Consider the following 17,814-nt stretch of genomic DNA (forward strand, 5'->3'; position numbering starts at 1 on the left):
GGGAAACATTTTCCATCTTAATTTTAACTTTCTGAAGTATTGAATGTGAGCATCAGCTGAGTTGAAGTGTCTCAAGATCTCTTATTCACGGACGAGTTGGGCAAGTCCTGACGTTGCCTGAGATGTCTGGGGGTACCCAGGTAAATGGGACTTCGTGGTTTACTTTTACTTTACACAGCAAGGCATTGGTACCTCTCTGCATTTTGTCTGGAAAAGACCTGTACAATTGTTTCATGTGTATTTGCTCTCAACTCCGTACGTGTAAACAGAGTGCCCTGGATAAACAGCTGGAGTGTATTAGCCTGTCTTAAAACACTTCTCTTTCGATTGAAGTGTGCGGGGGGAATGTATGTATGTGTTTTCTTCTTTTTTGGTGGGTACCCAGAGAAACACTGGGTTGAATGGAGAATTACAGTCAAGTACTGTAAGCACCTGGGCAGTTCAGAAGAGAGGGAATAAGGCTGAGCCCTTATTGCTGGAGAAGGAGTGGAAGATCTGGACTACACAAAGTATTTTCTGTCCCTATTCTAGTTTGTAAAGACAAGATAGAATTCTTTATACTGAATAAAATTTTGCTAATGGGTATTTGTGGTTTGAATACTGATTCCCCCACACACACACATGCTAGAAGAAGTCTGTACTTCAGTGTTTCTTTTGCCACGATTTAAGCATTCTAATTAAAACTACTTCTTGTATCTCTATACAAAATGTTCAGGATTCGTTCTGGTGCTTTATGTACTACATCATAATTTTTTTTAAGAAACCTTCTAAACTTCTTAAAATAGTGCGTTCACAAAATATTTTGCTCCACTGTTCTTCTGTGCTGTTTTCTTCCTTCGCGCCCTCCCCCCGCCCCACACCGTGCTCCCTCTCCATAACAACAGTGTGTGAACCCAAGAAAAAGCTAATGTTCTACCTCTTAACTGTTTCTTTTGTAACATGTTGTCGAGCTGGCTGGACTGCTTCCAGAAATGCATGAGCATGTTTATACATTTAGCCTAACAATAGTATCATAACACCGATTTGTTTAACCTGGGCTGGAAATAACAATCTAAATATTGTGAATCAAAGAGAAAGCAGTCATTCGTATATGCTTCTCTAGTGTGGCAGCTCGTTTGCCTTGTGTCTGATAAAATCATTAAAACTGCTTTCACGTTCTGTGAGTATTTTATCAATTCTGTGAGTGCGATGTGACATGTACTTTTTCTAAAGGCTTAGAGAGGTTCAGCGTTAGCTTTCCCTTTGTGCAGTATCCCATGCTTTCATCAACTTGCTCAGGCAGAAAGTGTTTAATTTCTGTCTAGTTCAAGCACACTTTATTGCAAAAAGTCATCTTTTCCCCTCCCTTTGGAGGGCATGCATCATACAGTAACCTATTAAATTCTTTGCCCGAGTTTTTATTAGCGTATTTGAGCAGAGCTCTGAGAGGATGGTAAACAAACAAGTGATACAGGCTATGCTTATTTATGAGTCATTTTGACTCACGTATTTTGCTAAAGGTGCCAAGACTTTGGTATAAGAGCTTTTTTTATTGTTGCTTTGATTCAGTGGCTTTGATCACCAAAACAAATTTCCTCTATATTGACACAATTCGAACAGTGTCCATCAGTAGCTGATGTGAACAGGCCTAGCACCACTGAGAGTCTTAATGTGCCATGGGGCCTCATGTTTTTTTTCATGTTTATGAAAAAATAGCAAGACACATTTTTGAACCAAAATGAAGTAATGCTAAAAGCTGAATGTCTTCACTTTTTCACCCCATCCCTCAAAATCATCTCCTCTTCAGTGTGCATGCATTGATTTCATTTTGCTTTAGCAAATTTGAGTTGAGTTGCCCCTTCTGCTGAAGTCTTGTGTCCTATGAAAAACTTTGTAACAGAGCAGGAATGGATATTCCTGCCACTCAGGCACCTCAGCGTGTTTCCAGAAGTGAGAGTGTGTTTGTTTCCATGTGATTCAGTCTTTGGTCTCGGTGCCTGACTACAAAGAAAAACGAACGTTCCCAAATTATATAGTAGCTGTAGTGAAGTGGCACCTGTCTAATCAGAAGCTGACTGCAGCTGTACAATAATGTGACGTTAGTAGGTGTCTTCTCTCTGCAGTGGGTGACAGTGAAGATATAATCATTCTACATCAGTGGTTTCTAAAATTATGGATTGACAGTCCTGTTATTGGTCTTAGCAGTTCTCCTGTCACAATTTGTGTAGTGAATAAGCTGCTTCAGCTCTGCAGCTTTCCTCAAATGAAGAGACTTGCAACTGAGGCAGAACGAATCTGTTCAGATGTGAAGGTCAGCTGAGTATAGCTTAGAGTAGCTATTTAAATTTTTTCCTGCATTGTTGTTAGCCTTTCAGCCTGAGAGGAAGGGCAGGTGACGGACTCTGAGTTTTGGAGCCTTCCAGTTGGAGGCTTGTTTGTGCCTTAAGCATCTACCTAATATTGCCTCCTGGTAATGCTTCAGAGAGGAAAGACGGCTTGGGAAACTGGTATGGCACCTAATGCTGGTGGGGGTAAGAGGGCTCACCCCTCTGGGAAACCCCCCGTATGCCCCTGGTCTCTGCGGCGTGGGGGCTGCCGCCGCGCTGGTGCGTGGGCGAGCACGGGGGAGGCCGCAGAGCGGGGACGGGCACAGGGCTCGCGGCAGGGCCCATGTCCCAGGGAGCGTGGCCTGCCTGCACGCCCGCGTCCCCCTCGCCCCGCTGTGCCCTGGGGACAAGCGCGTCTTTGTCACGTAGCCTAGTGCGTGCCATGCCAGAAGTTCCCGGGGGAAGAGACTTTTGATTTTTTGCAGTAAGTGAAGGAAAATGAGAAGCTGTCTTTGCTTGGAGTTTCATATGTTATGGCTATATGCATATGTACGCACACGTGCACACACTCTCTTTAACCAGCTGGAATGAGGTGTGTCTTGCTGGGTTCATACACATGATACTGTGAGATAGGGGTGTGCATGCGTGTGTGCGTGTGTACGTATATATTATCATGTCTCTTGTTGTTTCTAGTGGCACACTTCCCATTTTAAGGGTAAAGAATGGTCATCCTTAAAAAATGGAGTACGCTTTTTCAGTGGCATTACGATACAGATACTGAAAAATCAGTTTTACAGCAAATCTGTCAATTCTTATTACTTTTAAATAATTTCAGGATAAAAGGGGTTAAGTTACAAGATGAGACAAATACCTGCTGAAGTAGGTTGTTTTGTCTGTTGGAGGTTACAAACTATTAAAAATATTTTTGAACTGGTACATGTGTACCTTGGAATTCTGTTGGATGACAAATAAAATTTAGAAAAACATGTTTTCCCCTTCCCACAGTTACATTGTTCCTGAAGCGCTGGCAGTAGTAAGAGCTTCCAGCCAGTAAACAACATGGATGTCATTTAGATGTATAGGGCACCAATAAATAAAGTAACAAGGCTTCCAGTTTTAGAGTTCCTTTGCTGCCTGTAAGTTAAAAATTAAACATTTTTATAGTAAGGGAAACTAATTATGAAACTCTCGCAAAAAGGTGTAAATGCAGTTGGGTAATGCAGTGCTTGCTTTTCATCTCAAGGAGCAAAGCTTTGGCTTGCAAAGTAATTTGCAAGCCAAATGAAGAAAGGGGACTGTAGCACTTCAATCTACTCAAAATTAAAAGAAAAAATCTCATTGGGTTTAACTTCAGGTTCTCATGGTAGTGTTTGTGGCTTTGTGATAGATTTTTATTTTTTCTATTTTAATATTTGTTCTGTGGTGTGATTTGATACAAATGAAGAAATGAACAATCTCATTATACTGAGCAAACCGCAAACTAATTGTTCACTTTTTCCCTAGTTGTGCACAGAGGAAGAGCAGAATAAATTTTGTGGGGTGGTCAGAGATTCTGTGCAGTTCTTATTTTCTGTGATTCCTTTAGCAATTATTGATGGAAAAGATACCGTTATTAAAAAGAACAACAGAAAAACCTCCAAAAGGGTAAATGCTTAAAAAAATTCTTTCTCAGCAGTTAGAGATGGAGATGAATAAAGAAATTTAAAATACGGTGAGTTTTGGGTTATTTCCTGGGTTACAAAGGTGAGCTAAAAGGATGTTTTACCTCGTCTTCGAATTATCTTGAGAAATGCTTGGTGTTAGAATTGTATTTTCTGTGCACTTAACATGCAAAAGATGCCACTTAAGTTATGTATCTTTAGATAATACCGAAGATGTCTGTATTTGTCAACTGTCCAGATGCACAAAGTATAGTTTTTAATACCATACTTGGATGAAGCCTTAGATAAGAGATGCTTTTAACTGAACAAAGTGTGAAGCGCTGGCCGTTTCGTAAACTGACTGGCCTTTGTCTTTTAGGTGGTGAGATGCAGAGAGCTGTTCAGTCCTTTTAGCAAAGAGCCCTGCTGCAATGCAGCTGTGATAGCTGGCCTTGGAAATTAGGGCTGAGAAGCAAGTCCCTCCTTTCATGGTACAGCTGTGTAAAGACACTCACATTTTTCTGTGTTTACTTACTTTTTGTCATATGATGCTTGCAGCAAAAGAGTATTAGTCAAAATGACAAGCCATGAGGTAAGATTTCTCACAGCAATTGTCAAGGGAAAAATTTCATTTTGGAGAAAACAATGTAAAGCGTCCTATCTTTTCACTTAGATTGTGCGTACAAACTTAATTCAAGGTAAGTCCGGGAAGAACTGTGATTATATCTTCCACTTTCTAATTCTTTTTTGTTTTTGTTTTGTTTTTTTCCTCTCAAATATGCTTAGCTCCTTAATTTTTAAATGAAGTCTTCGTGGACCCTGGGGGTTGGACATTAATTTTAAACCATTGTGTGAATGCTAACTACTTAAAAATAGTCATGGAGCCAACCTTGTTTCCTCTCAGGGTTTATCAGTTGGAAGCATCTTCTTTTTATCCTATATGTAAGCAAAGACCTCTCTGGATTGACGATTTGATCTGTATAATGGAAAATCTAGACAGGATATCCTTTCCCTGTTATTCCTTGGTGTGATGGCATCAGGTTCTGTCTTAGGAGGGGGAAAGGGGAAGACGAGGTTTCTATTAGCAGGCAGAGTGGTTTCAAGGTATTCTCAGTCTGCAGACTAAAAGAGGACGTCACGTCCTTGTTGAACTAGTTAGGCTTCAAAATACTATTATACTATGTGCTATTGGTGGCTTCTGCTGCTATGTCCGAAAGCTTGCTCGTGTGCAGTACTGGTATTTTATATATATATATAAAAGTTGTTTTGGTTTCTGTGCTGATGATACGTCATGAGGGGCTTCTCGGTAGTTACTTTGACTGCTTGCAGACCTTCATGAAATACTGTATTGTCAAGTTAAATCCAGCCTTAAACTGCAGAAATCCAATGCTTGAGCTTCCTCCCTCTCAAGAAAAGAGGATTTCTGGTATAATTCTGTGATTAAAATGCCTCTAAAAACAAACAGGGCCTAATGTACAGTAGAGGTGCAGTGAAGTATGGAGAAGTGGGTGCATAGGGTAGCAAACATGCTAGAAATTATGGGAGAGCATTATTAAGAGTTCCCATTTTGGCGTACTCATAACTATCCAATGATAATGTTCCTAGCCTGAAATTTTATTTGGCGTTCACAAGGCAGAGGACATTATCAACTTCTGTGGCTGTCATTTATCTAGTCAAGTTGTGTTGCCTTCAAGACAAGGAGTCAGTGTATATGTATAAATTTGACACATTTCTTTTTCCCCCCTTTCCCCTCTCCAGAAAACATGGCAAAACTGTTATGCAAGAGGTGAGTCCCCCTCTGAGTTAGTTTATTCTGTTCTTATTGTCACGACCCACATGTGCTGTGGTGTAACCTCGAAGGAGGAACGCAAAGGCCTTGGAGGGATGACAAAGACAGAACGAGATTGTAGATTTGCACGAAAAATGATCAGCTGGTACTTGGAATACAAGACCGAAACATTAGAAGTAATGGGAAAAAAATACTTCAGTTGCCTACCTGGACTTTGGAACCTATAAACCTCAAGTGTTCATGCCAAGATGTTAATAAAATTTAAAGGACAATTTTATATTGGTAATGAAAATACCTGTGGGGGCATTACATGGGTTTTTACATGAGAAGAGGATACAGATTCCTTGTTGTACACTGTCAGGTGCTCTAATGTCTTAGAATTAGGAAAGTCCTTTTCATATTAGTAATCTATTCGGTGATAGTCCTTGTAAGAATTTTTTAACTATGTGTGTGTGTGTTTGCGCACATACACACACTCTTAACCAAAGTATTTAAATAGGCTGCTGTTTACATTTCTTACAAGAATTTTATATTATTCAATGGGACAAATGCTTTATCTGAGCATTTAAATCAGTAATAGTTATAGCTGTTTGGGAAAAAAGGATATAAAACTAAAACTTGCACTGTATTTTATTGCTTAGACTGTATGAAAACTGTGTCCATTAGGTATTATAGCCTAGTGACGATGACTTTAATGCAGAAGCTTAACATATGCAAGGATTTGAACCACTGTGCGCTTAATAGTGTGTTTCACTGTTCTCAGCGTAGTTCAACCTAGACTCTCTAGTGAATGTCCTGAATCTATGTAGATAACACACTTTTTAAGCAACTGTTTATAAATCAGAGCAAGGGAAGTTTTTTCAGATTTTAAACCCACCCCTCATGTATTAAATCACTCTAAATCTTACAATTGCTGTTATTTTCAGTCCATTGTGTCTACTTCCTGTTGGTCAAAGGTTATGAGGATAGGGTGGTGTATAGCGAGGTGGAAAGCCGACAGGAAAAAGAGAGCTTTGCTTATTTTGGGGTAGACACAACTGCAGAAATGGCCAGGACATTGCCTAAATTTTCTGAAGACTTAAAGAGGTAAACTATAAAAAGTTGTTCTTGATGTTGTTTACTTCTCTGCTTTTGAACTTACGTGTATGGAAAATGAACTGGATTAAGTAAATAAGGATTTCCTTAAAGCATGTTGTCTTTTTGCTTGGAATGTTTTTTTTTTAATTCTGAAAGAGATTTTCACTTTTGTTTTTATTTACGAGGTGACTTTAACTGCTGTTTCTGAAGCACCAGCCTAAACCTCTACCTGCTTGTTCACTTGTATCACTAACTCAATAAATAAATAAATAAAATTATGCCACAAAGTGCAAGTACAAGTTCTGATGTATCGTTGCAGTATGCCACATGCATATGCGGGCATGCTATGTGTGTCCTCTGAAACAGTCCTCTGAAACACTTGCTTCCTTTGATATTTGTGTCATTATTCAAGAATCATGTGTTGTTATTTGGCTGTTAAAGCAGTATTGTAAGTACTTGAGTTTTGTCAACAGGGAGACTTGTAGCAGCCTGTTCAGAGCAACACTGACTACCTTGGGGGCTGGTGTGGGGGCACTCGGGTTGTGCTGGCAGCGCGGTTCAGCTTCAGTGGGCAGCGACTGGGGCAAAGCGATTCTAAGGATTTGGGCTCAAAACAAATCTTGATTCGTGAGGCTGCTCTGGGATTGAGAGAAAAAAACGATAAATCAATTGCCTGTGGTGATTAAATTCTACCAAATTGTTGATCTAATAATATGTTACATGATTGTACTGTTACAGTCTAGGAAATGATAGAAATTTTTTTACATGAGTTGATGAGAAGTGCAAGTAGCATTTTATAAACTACTCAAGCTGTAATTTCACAGAAGCATCTTAATTTTCAAGTAAGTCAGTGTGTACTTAAACTTGTTACTGGTATGTTAACTGATTTGGGGGTTTTTTGTTTGTTTATTTTTCTCTCTTAACCATTTTGTAACTAGTGAGTTACAAGTAGTGAGTTACTTGGATCTAAAATAATGTTTTGTTCTCAGTGCTAGAAAAAACAGGTTTTTTAGTAATAATAGAAACTCTGCTTGATTAGCATAGCAAAAGCAATTTACATGTTATAATGCATTACAAATAATTGTGACTTTGTGCTGCTTTATTTTGAAGTGAATTTTCCTCTGGAGTTCTCTCAGTGAATTCTGTTGTGCAGAAAATATCCCGTTGAGCATGGTTGTTCGATATTCTCAGTGATTTAAAGTGTGAATAAATATATCAGACACAATACTGACTTTTCTTAGCATCTCTGTTTCTTCCATGTCTTCGCACTTGCTTCATACACGTAGATCTGATGGTTTGTAGTAGAAAGGCTAATAATTTGAATCTTCAGATGTGAACAGCACTGAGCATGTCCTTCCTAATTCTCCCCTTTCCTTGGAGTAAAGAATTCCTCACAGTATTTAAGACACACTGTGGTGATTCCCCATCTAATACCTTGGCAGAACAATAGATTTCCTTTAGCTTTTCCTTTACTATGCCCAAGTAGCTCAAGTATCAGCCCTTCCATTGCTGAGATAGTGGCTTTCTCATTTACAGAGGAGGCTCCTGCTTCAATCTCCAGGCACTTGTCTTGCAAAAATGTCAGCTAGGATACAGTCTTCCTCTCACAAGGAGTGGATGAGAATGGAGTGTCAAATATATGGTTTGATTTGTAAGAATTATTTAAAACGCTGTTTCGAATTTTCTTTGGAGACTTCTCCACGTGTGTTAATGGTGGTCTGGCAGCTTCCTCCATTATGCTCACAATTAGTTGAGCTCAAACCAGACTAGTTTGGGGAGGCAGTTTGCAGAAATTGTAGATTATTTTTGCACAGTCATCAAATCTGCCTCAATTCATCATTCCTTGCTGAAGTTGGAGAAACTGCTGCTTCTGTGGGTCAAATTCCATATCCTACATGGGGAGCGCAAAACACAGTGTTTAGGCCCATAAATACTTCGACGAAGAGATGATAGGCAGAATGCCTGATCTCTGTTGTTATCTGCAGAAATCTGTATGCAGCATAAGCACACTCGATTGATGAAAATGTGAAGCATGTGTAGTGTACTCGTTGCAACTTCAGCATTCTTTAAAGGATCTAATATAGTGTCAGGAATTGCAGGTTTTTACACAGTTCTAGTGCCTTGCTTTTCCTTATCGTATATAAGCCTTTCACAAATGGGGAAGATAGATATCTGCATGGGCAAGTACAAAAAGAAAGGAAAACTTTGAATCTATACAAAATATCACAAAAAGTAGTGGCTTGTGAACTTGAAGAGTGGTGATTTTTCACACCTAGGACTTGGAAAGCCTTGAATTTACAAACACCCCTTCAGAATGACTTTCCTGCTACGAAATGAAAAATGAATAGACAGAAAGACCTGGTGCAATCTTTCATCATCCCCAGCCACTGGTGGGAAAGCAACTGTTCATACTAGTGGAGTGTAGGTTTCACCTTTTGGCATTAGATTGATTGCGTCTTTATAAATCATATACTTTTTTGAGTGAGTTGCTCTTGTGTTATTTGTCACAAGGTATGCTCACAAGCTCATGACAGTGGAAATTTAGTGTAGTAGCAGTGTGGCTGGCTTCTGGTCTGGGTCATCTGTCTTGGGCGGGGGGTTCTTGTCAGCACTGTGGTAACCGTTGTAGTAGGTAATGTACAGTTATAGGAAAAAAGGCAGAACCTATACTGAATGTTTTGCTTTCTTAGGTTAGATGGGGGGGAAGTGACTCTTAATTAAGAGCTGATGAAAAGATTGAGGAGACTAGAAAAAACCCGCAACTATGGCTGATAAATACACAAAACCATTGCTTTTAAGATGAATTAATCAGACAAAAAGCCAAATTGTAACTGGCTGGATGATTGCTTGTAAGTACTATCACGGAGACCGATCTTGAAGAGGAATCGGAAGGAAGGAGATGTCATGCCCTTACTCATTGATTCTGGGAGCCTTCAGAAGACCAAAAAAAAAAAAAAAAAAAAAAAAAAAACAGATGTGGGACAGGAGGAAAAATGAATTGAGCCTGGTATCACTGGTAGAGCAAGGCAATAGCAGGTGACTTACAAGAGGGAGGGAGTCAAGTAGGTGCTTCAACTTTCTTAATAGGAAGAAGCCTAGAAATAGGAAAAGAAACTCTAAACTGCAATAAAGCAAGGCAATAATGGAGAAGCATAAAATGGAAAAAGATGTGATCAAGATTAGAGAAGGGAGTGTATCCTGGCAGTTTTATTTTGAATACACGCAGGAGTGATATGGGAAAGGCTAGAGCAGGAAAAATAATCAGATTATACTCATGCTCAGAGAGTAAAAGATCAAATTTTGGAAATATTCTGAGGAAAAAGGGGTGCCATGTAGGTGCACAGGTAATGGACGTGCAGCAGATATCCTTCGGCCTATGCTATGATGACAACTGTTATGTTTTTGTTGGTATCAAGCAATAAGAGGAGATGGCAAAGCTAACTTCCGGTGATATGGGATGGGTTTCTGGCAAGACTGTTAGGAAGAAATGTGTATTGGACAGGCAGGACAAGTGGTTTGAAGCAGAAGAAATTAAAGTGAAAGGGTAAGTTTGCAAGTGATCAGAAACAACATGGTATTTATAGGTGCGTGAGGTAGGTAAGATGGTGTGGAAGTAAGGAAGAATGGTCTGGTCACTGGTCCTAGCTTGAAGGCAGTGAAATGAGGGCTCAGTTCCTGGCTTCACAGCATATCATCATCTTTATTGCATTAGCTCTCTGAGTCAGTTCCTCCTTCGTAAAAGAGATGATGATAATTCTTTGCCGTGCAGGGGTGTTGCGGAGATAAACTAGTGCTTGCTATTACAAAATTTCTGAAATATTGCAGAAAAGAGCAATAAAGTAGTTGCTGAGGAGAGAGAGGTGACTGATGCTGCCAGTCATACTGAGGATCAGCGTAAGGTGGGTGAGAGGTTTCGGACCTGGCTGTAGAATCACGCTGGGAATGGTCATAAGGCTGGAGGGGAGGGTGGCGGCAAAAAACCCTTTTAAAATGGAAAAGACTGTAAAAATGTTCCACGAGTTTTAATTTCACAAAATGAGGCAGCAGTTAGAGTGCAGTACTACTGTCTGTCTTGTATCTTGCCTTTTTTTTTGGTGCTTTAATTAGCTGTGTAGTGCTGGCAGACTGGTTTTAGTCGATGTGCTTAAACATCGGTCATGAAATGTTGCTTGCAGTAAGTCCTCATGGAAGTATTGTTCTGCTGTATTTTCAGTGTTTTCTTTTGTTTATTTAACAAAGCTAAAGTTAGAATCAGCAGCACAAGACTAGAAAATGGTGACAATAGTTTGAAAACAGGAAATTTTGGCCATGTGTGTATTTGGAACAGATGATCAGGATGATGGCCAGGAGAGTGGAAACTTCCACTGAGACTGTTTTTTCCTTATTTTGCTCAGTGAGAAAAGACGGTGCTTCCTGGAAAATAAGTCTCAAGTATTTAAAGAAAATCATAATGTATCCAGTATTTTCCTCTTTTCACATTTGTTTATTTTGCAGAAGTCTGTTTACACTTCCTAGTACTTAACCAAAAAGTAGAACTTTTGGACCAATGTGAGATCTTGGAAATCAAGTTTCCGCTATTAGAATAAGATACTAAGCTTTTTTTTTTATTGGGGGGGGGGGTGTTTGTTTGTACTGTCTAATGTTTAAAAAGTAAAGAAAGGAAAAAAAGGAAGGGTATCATTTTTAGGGAAGCAGGTGCTAGTTGCCAGTAAGTGTTATGACAAAGATTTTCAAAAGTAACTAGTATTTTTTTGTGTTTTGTATTCTTCAGTTCCGGTGCTCGTGATAAGGCCTTTTAGGAAGTTTTTAAGCTTTCCAGAAAACGCTTTCTGCGAATTATATCTCTTAACTTATTTCCACATAGATATCTACAAGTGCTAGTTTTTGGCAAAACTTCGGCTGAAATTTTGAAGTTTTACCGTTTGAGTTCTGCAAGCCTGAAGAGCAGCAAGCTAAAAAGTGAAGCTCTGTACTGAAAATAACGTTACATTGTGTGACCTCTTCTGGCTGCTCCCTGGCACTCCTCCCGATACGCGCCTTGCGAGACGGGGCTCGGCGGTGGCCGCTGTCGCCGTCCGTGCCGAACGCAGGCAGGTTTAAACAGAAACGTGAGGCCAGGCGCGCTTGTATCGCACGCGGGCCGCTAGCGGGACGCCTGAGCCCGAGTCAGCGGTGCGGCGTCAGAGGCGCGTTGGGCTCCTTGGCTGCTCGGAGGAGTGAAACACCTGGAAAAGAGCAACGTGGAGGCAAGGGGAGGAGAGGAACATTTAACTCTTCCTGTTTGCTATCCTCCTTCCTGTTTTGTACCAAAGAGATTTAGCTGTTTCATAGTTTAACCTTTGGGCTGAGAAAAAGTCAAGGGAGAGAAGGATGGACGAGAGGGTAAGGGAGGCCTAAAGAGAATAAAACCTGGCATCGAAGATGGCCGGTTTTCCTGCCTCTCTGCTCCCAGCACCCCCTGAAGCCTGGGGGGGAAAGGCCGTGCAGCAATGCCTGTGGGCTCCACCGGTAAGGACGGCTGGAGACTTGTAGCTTTATTCCCGACTCTACGGGCCACTGGTGGCTAAAGATGTATTAATGATAGTACAGGAGAGGGATAGACCTGTTGCCTCTCTCTGGGCTAGCCAGTGCCCAACAGTGTGGGGGTTTTTTGTTGTTGTTTGTTTTCTTTTTCTTTCTGAATGTGCTAGCAGAGGAAAAGCAGCTTTAAATTGCGTGAGGATTATGGGCGATAATATTAAGCAAACAAAGCTAAGACAATTAACCAGTTTGTCGGTAGGCAAAGTTACTTGACCACATGAGAACAAATCCTGTGAAGAGCAAGCCGGAAAAGAAGTTGTCTTTATTGGTCTGATTAATTTAACAGATTTAAGCTTTTATTTAAACAGTTTGTGTAATTTTATTGGCCTCTTAAGCAACAGCTTGAGGGGATCCACATGGAACCGTTAAATCCCTTTTAAAATGTAAATGTAAATTATCTACTGGTTCCTGCCCCTTCCTCCTTCCTTTCCCCCCTCCGCTTACACATACATACCCGATTTCCTTCATCACTGAACTTGAGCCAGCAGCTGAATGAGGTACCTTTCAAATATATATAAAAGTAAAAAGCTGTGTGTGGGGGCAGGGGGGGGAATCCAGAAAAGTAAACTCGACTAAGGGAAGTATAGCTGAAGTGTGGTTGACAGCTTCTTCAAAGGACAAATCTCTAGTAAGGAGATTATATTGTAAATCCTCTGTATTGTATACAGATTTAGCTGCATGCTGTCAAAAAAAAAAAAAAAAAAAAAAAAAAGAAAAAGCAGAAAAAGAAAGAAAGAAAGAAAAGCTATGCTGAATGATACTTTCTACCATTTTCCTAGCTGACTTGCTAACTTTTAAATCAGCAGTTTGGGTATGTGTGAAAACTAATCATAGAAGGGTTTTTTTTTCTTTATAACTTACTCAAAATACTGGGTTAAAAATACTTAATTCCACCACTGCTTTGATCATTTGATGCTCTGTGGGTGAGCAGCTTGTCATATTTTAGGCTAGTTCAAAAAGAAGCAAACAAGCTTGCTTCTGTAGTTATGATGGTCTCATGATACGCTGGTCTCATGATATAAGTGGGACAATGTTTGGCAAGAGTGGCCATGTCCTATGTTAGACCAGCTGATGTGCTTTGCTGTTCGAAGGGGAAAACAAGCTGAGAGGCACACAAGTCCTTTCTTAGTCTGAAACAAAAGCAGCAAACCTTGTTTTGTAATAAATACATTTTAGAAGCCTACACAGGCTTTTGGCAAGCTTGATTCCCATGACATTTGCTGTGTTATTTACCCTTTTAAAAGGAACAATTTTACTTCTGAATTAAGTATTTAATCTGCATGCCATGTTTTGTAATTTTATGTTTTTATATTTATATACAGGTATATATTTATATATAAAAATTTATCTAATTGTAGGGGGTGCACCTATGTGTGCATATACATGCACACACAGTTCCGTTTAAGAACAGTTCATTTCCTATTTCCCCAAAATATCTTTCCAGTAACGCACAATATTGGTATGAGGCAAAATGTTTGAATTCCATCACCTACTGGATATATTTCTGACTTCTCAAGCTTCATTTAATTGGCTTTTTTCACAGAAAAGCTATGTGTGATGTTGTATAGTTGGTAAAATCAGTGATGTGACAGATTGTTAGCACCTATAACGTTCATGTGGCTTAAACCAGTTGCACATCTTTTTAGTGATTTAGTGGGATAGTTGTGTGATCTGTAATGTGCGCTGTAAAGTAAAATGCAACATTTTCAAACAAGAATGCCCGAAAAGGGGAAAAATGAGATTAAATTTGCCTAAATACTTATTTGCACATGTGCACGCTCTCTTTTAGAGACTTCTTTTTGGAAAGGCACTACTGAAGGAGCTCTCTTCATTACATATATAGCACAATGTTCTGCCCTTCAGTGAGGCAGTGTACAGCTTTCATTACCATGACAAATACTGAAATGTTAAAAATAGATCAAGCTTTAAGAATCCCAGATATTTTCAAATAACAAAGAGTGATTTATGTGGGCTCCTTTTGCACTTTGACAAAATATAGAGGCGCTTTTGTACTATGATTAGCAAGGGTGCTGATGTCAGTTCTCTTGTCTAGCTTTAAGCTTTATTCCGCTGCTAAATTGTGCTTTGTGCTGTAATCCAGAGAACCTTTGTATCTGCCTTAGTAGTGTGTAGTTTATGGAATTGCCTTTGTTTTTGAATATAATCTGTGCCAGTTTCAGTGAGTGTGACTCATTATATGACTGAAATAAACATTCGCATATGCACTATGTGAAAACTCTTCAAAAATAGTAGCAGGTGCTGGTAGGCTAAATTCAATGTTTTAAATACTTCATAGTTGCTATTTTGTAGCCTGTCGGGCTGAAAACAAGTTCTGTTTAGCTGATTGATTTCTGAAGTTTTAAGTAAGAGTCCTATTTAGCTATTAATACGCAATAGAGATTGTTAGGTTTGATAATAAGAATTTTTTTGACTCATTAACACAACGTCACAAATAAACTTCCAAAAGAGGCACATTTGATTGGTTCAGAGTGGATTTTTATTACATGAGGCGAACGTATTTTGCTTTTCAGTACCTTTTCTTTGCCCTACCTATAATCTCTTTCCTCCCCATTTAAGCTTTGAAATTTTCATCTGGACAGCCGAAGGCCGAGGTTAAAGATAGCCTATTTTTTCGAAGTAGCAGAGGTTTGGAGTTGAGCTGAGAACACTTATCCGTGATCAACCTTGTCTGGAGAGAACGCCTCCGCTGTGGAAGTTTCCTGTTATCCCAGTATCTGAGCTGTCAGTTGATTTGGAAACAGGAAACAAAACAAACTTTGGCAGCGTTTTTGGGCCACGGTTATACAACGATTATCAGCAGTGCTACTTCGTAGAAGATGCTTGTAATTAAAATTGAAGTAGGTGTTTTGTTTGTTGAATCTTCCACTTTTGTGTGTTACCGTTCACCCATTTCAGCTCGCTAGTACAGTGGAAGTAATTGCTTACGGCCTTGACTTGAGTTGCACAGCTCAGCATTTAAAAGCAGATACTGTATTTACAACTACAATAAACACATTTTATAAAGAAAATCAAGTATAAAAATTGCCTTTAAAACTCAACCTTTAAAGGCTTGGTAGCTAGTGAATGGATCACAAACCTTAATTAAGCTGTCTGGCATTTTTCCCTTTCTTCCACTTTCTGTATTATCTTTTCATAATAGCCTCCTAAGCTTGATACCCAAAAAAGGCATGCACGCTTGACAATGAGTGTTTTGTGAGCCTCCCGTGTCGAGCTGCCGGCGCTAGTTTAGAGCTGTCGCTCTAAGATGGCAGCACGGGTTTGAGTCTTTGTCCTTCGCGTCCTCCCTTCACCAGTTCCTTTGAAGCTAATGGCTGCATAAAAAAGAAATGGGAACTCTTTTGCTCCTCAAGGATGGCTCCCAGTCTTTTTGTCGTGTGTAGTGAGCAACTTGTATTTCCAAAGCTAGATCTTGGTGAGTAAAGGATACCACGCGTCTTGACTCTTCTGGCGCCATCCATGTCGATGCCGTTCCTTTCGCTGAGCCTCTTGTCCTGCCTTTGTCAGCACGCAGCCGGGATTAGCCAAAGGGAGAATTCCTGTCTGCCTGGTTGGGGGGGGGGGGTCTTGTTTTTATTCCTCATAAAAGCCTTATTTGCAACCTTGTTTCAACACCCTGAAGAAGTTTAAAATGGAGCCTCTTGGGGCATCACGTGGTTCTTCAGTGCAAGGTGGAGCGGATTGGCTGCTCTGACTTTCCTTGGCCTCTGCCTTTGATAAAAAGTAGAAAGAAGTGACGTCTCCCCAGTGCATCCCGGTTGTACTCTCAAATTTTTATCCTGTGCGAAAGCAGCGCACTTCTCCTCCTGGGCAGTGGTAGTGCATCCAGTTTCTTTTCCTGTGTCCGTTATCCTGGTGTTTGAACATCGTGTTGGATGCTTTACACTGGTAGAGCTGAGGGACTCAACTGCCGCTGAGTGGGGGAATAAAGGTAATGTTGATAATATCAGAACAGTTGTTGGCAAAGACTAGTTTCTTGGCTTGAATTAGGATGCTTGGAGAGCTGCTCAAATGTGAATTATGCTGGGGGACAGTGGCCCGTGGCACTGGAAAGGGAGCTGAGGATTAGCTGAGAGATGAGACGCTTTGGCGGTGCTTTTCTCCCTGACTAGCTTCTTTATATCTGCAGCAGCAGGAAGACTGGTATTACAAGCACAGTGTCCAATTGTGCAATCTATTTCTTCCTTGGATGGACGTTACACAGGGGCTAGTTTTAAGTGATAAAACTAGAACATTTGGTCATATTTCCCCTCTCCCTCTGTGTAAAGTTTTGCAAAATAATAATGTAGCTCCTTTTCTGTAACAACTACTAATGTGAAACATGAGGGTCCAAGTGCAGCACTGCCCCAACATCAAGGGGAGCATACATTGCGAGTGCTGCGTGTTCTTTAAATGTAGGTCACTCTTGTTGAGCACGGATGAAATATTCAGAGCTCAAGTGCAACAGCCTGAATCAGCGGGTATTGGGAACAAGACACTATGGAGCACTTTGATATATTTCGTCTTTTCTTCCCCGTGATTATGGCAGCTTCCCTTAGAAGTTTTTGTGTGCTTTTTTCCTCCCCTTGACCTTTTTTTTTCCTTTTTTTTTAAAGCACCAGATACATCCTTTTCCCTTTTGTAAATAGCAACTTAATTATATGTCCTCTTCTTAGAAACACAGTTCAAATATAGAAGAAATAAACCTTCTTAAAATTCAGATTTGCTGATTCTCTAGTCCATTGCTGTAACAATATGTAAGGAGATTGTGTTAGATTTGGGTAACTGATATGTAATCTCTTAGAATTATGTTTGAAGTATTTATTATTACTCAGTTCAATAAAGGCAGAAGCCATACACGAGAGGTAACAGTTTTAAAATATGATTTCCCACATCAAATTTTTCTTTTTCTTTCCTCCAATTTTCAGGCATGGAAGAGGAGATGGTTTGTACTTCGCAGCGGCCGTTTAACAGGGGATCCAGATGTATTGGAATACTACAAAAATGACCATGCCAAGAAGCCTATCCGTATTATTGACTTAAACTTGTGTCAACAAGTGGATGCTGGATTAACGTTTAACAAAAAAGAGTTTGAAAACAGTTATATTTTTGATATCAACACTATAGACAGAGTTTTCTATTTGGTGGCAGACAGCGAGGAGGAGATGAATAAGTGGGTCCGATGTATCTGTGATATCTGTGGGTTCAACCCTACGGATGAGGGTAAGTTCTGCTGTCTTTTCTAAGAAACTCTGCTATGCCTCCAAGCAAAGAATGTTTCCAAGATCAGATGATTATCTCTGGCTAGCATGTGTTTTAAAACTCATATGCATTGGCTGTGAAACTCCCTTACTACCCTGGGAAAAAAAGTAAGTAGAACAGAGGAAAACTTTCAGACTTCATTACAAATCAAATGTTCCATAGA

General features: G+C 39.9%; 1 protein-coding gene across 6 annotated transcripts in view; it reads left to right on the forward strand.

The window, feature by feature from the left end:
* Positions 1 to 17,814, forward strand: part of GAB1 (GRB2 associated binding protein 1) — a 100,656-nt gene that overhangs the window by 39,307 nt on the left and 43,535 nt on the right. For 4 of the 6 annotated variants that reach the window (XM_026106122.2, XM_026106123.2, XM_064510761.1 and 1 more), the window contains exon 2: positions 17,318 to 17,612. In XM_026106122.2, the coding sequence (XP_025961907.2) occupies positions 17,318 to 17,612 (295 nt within the window). Of the gene's footprint in view, positions 1 to 6,804; positions 6,822 to 15,214; positions 15,251 to 17,317; positions 17,613 to 17,814 lie in introns of those variants that run through there. The other 2 variants (XM_064510764.1, XM_064510762.1) reach the window with 2 other exon arrangements.

The sequence above is a fragment of the Dromaius novaehollandiae genome, chromosome 4 (assembly GCF_036370855.1).
Source record: "Dromaius novaehollandiae isolate bDroNov1 chromosome 4, bDroNov1.hap1, whole genome shotgun sequence".
Lineage (NCBI taxonomy): Eukaryota > Metazoa > Chordata > Aves > Casuariiformes > Dromaiidae > Dromaius > Dromaius novaehollandiae.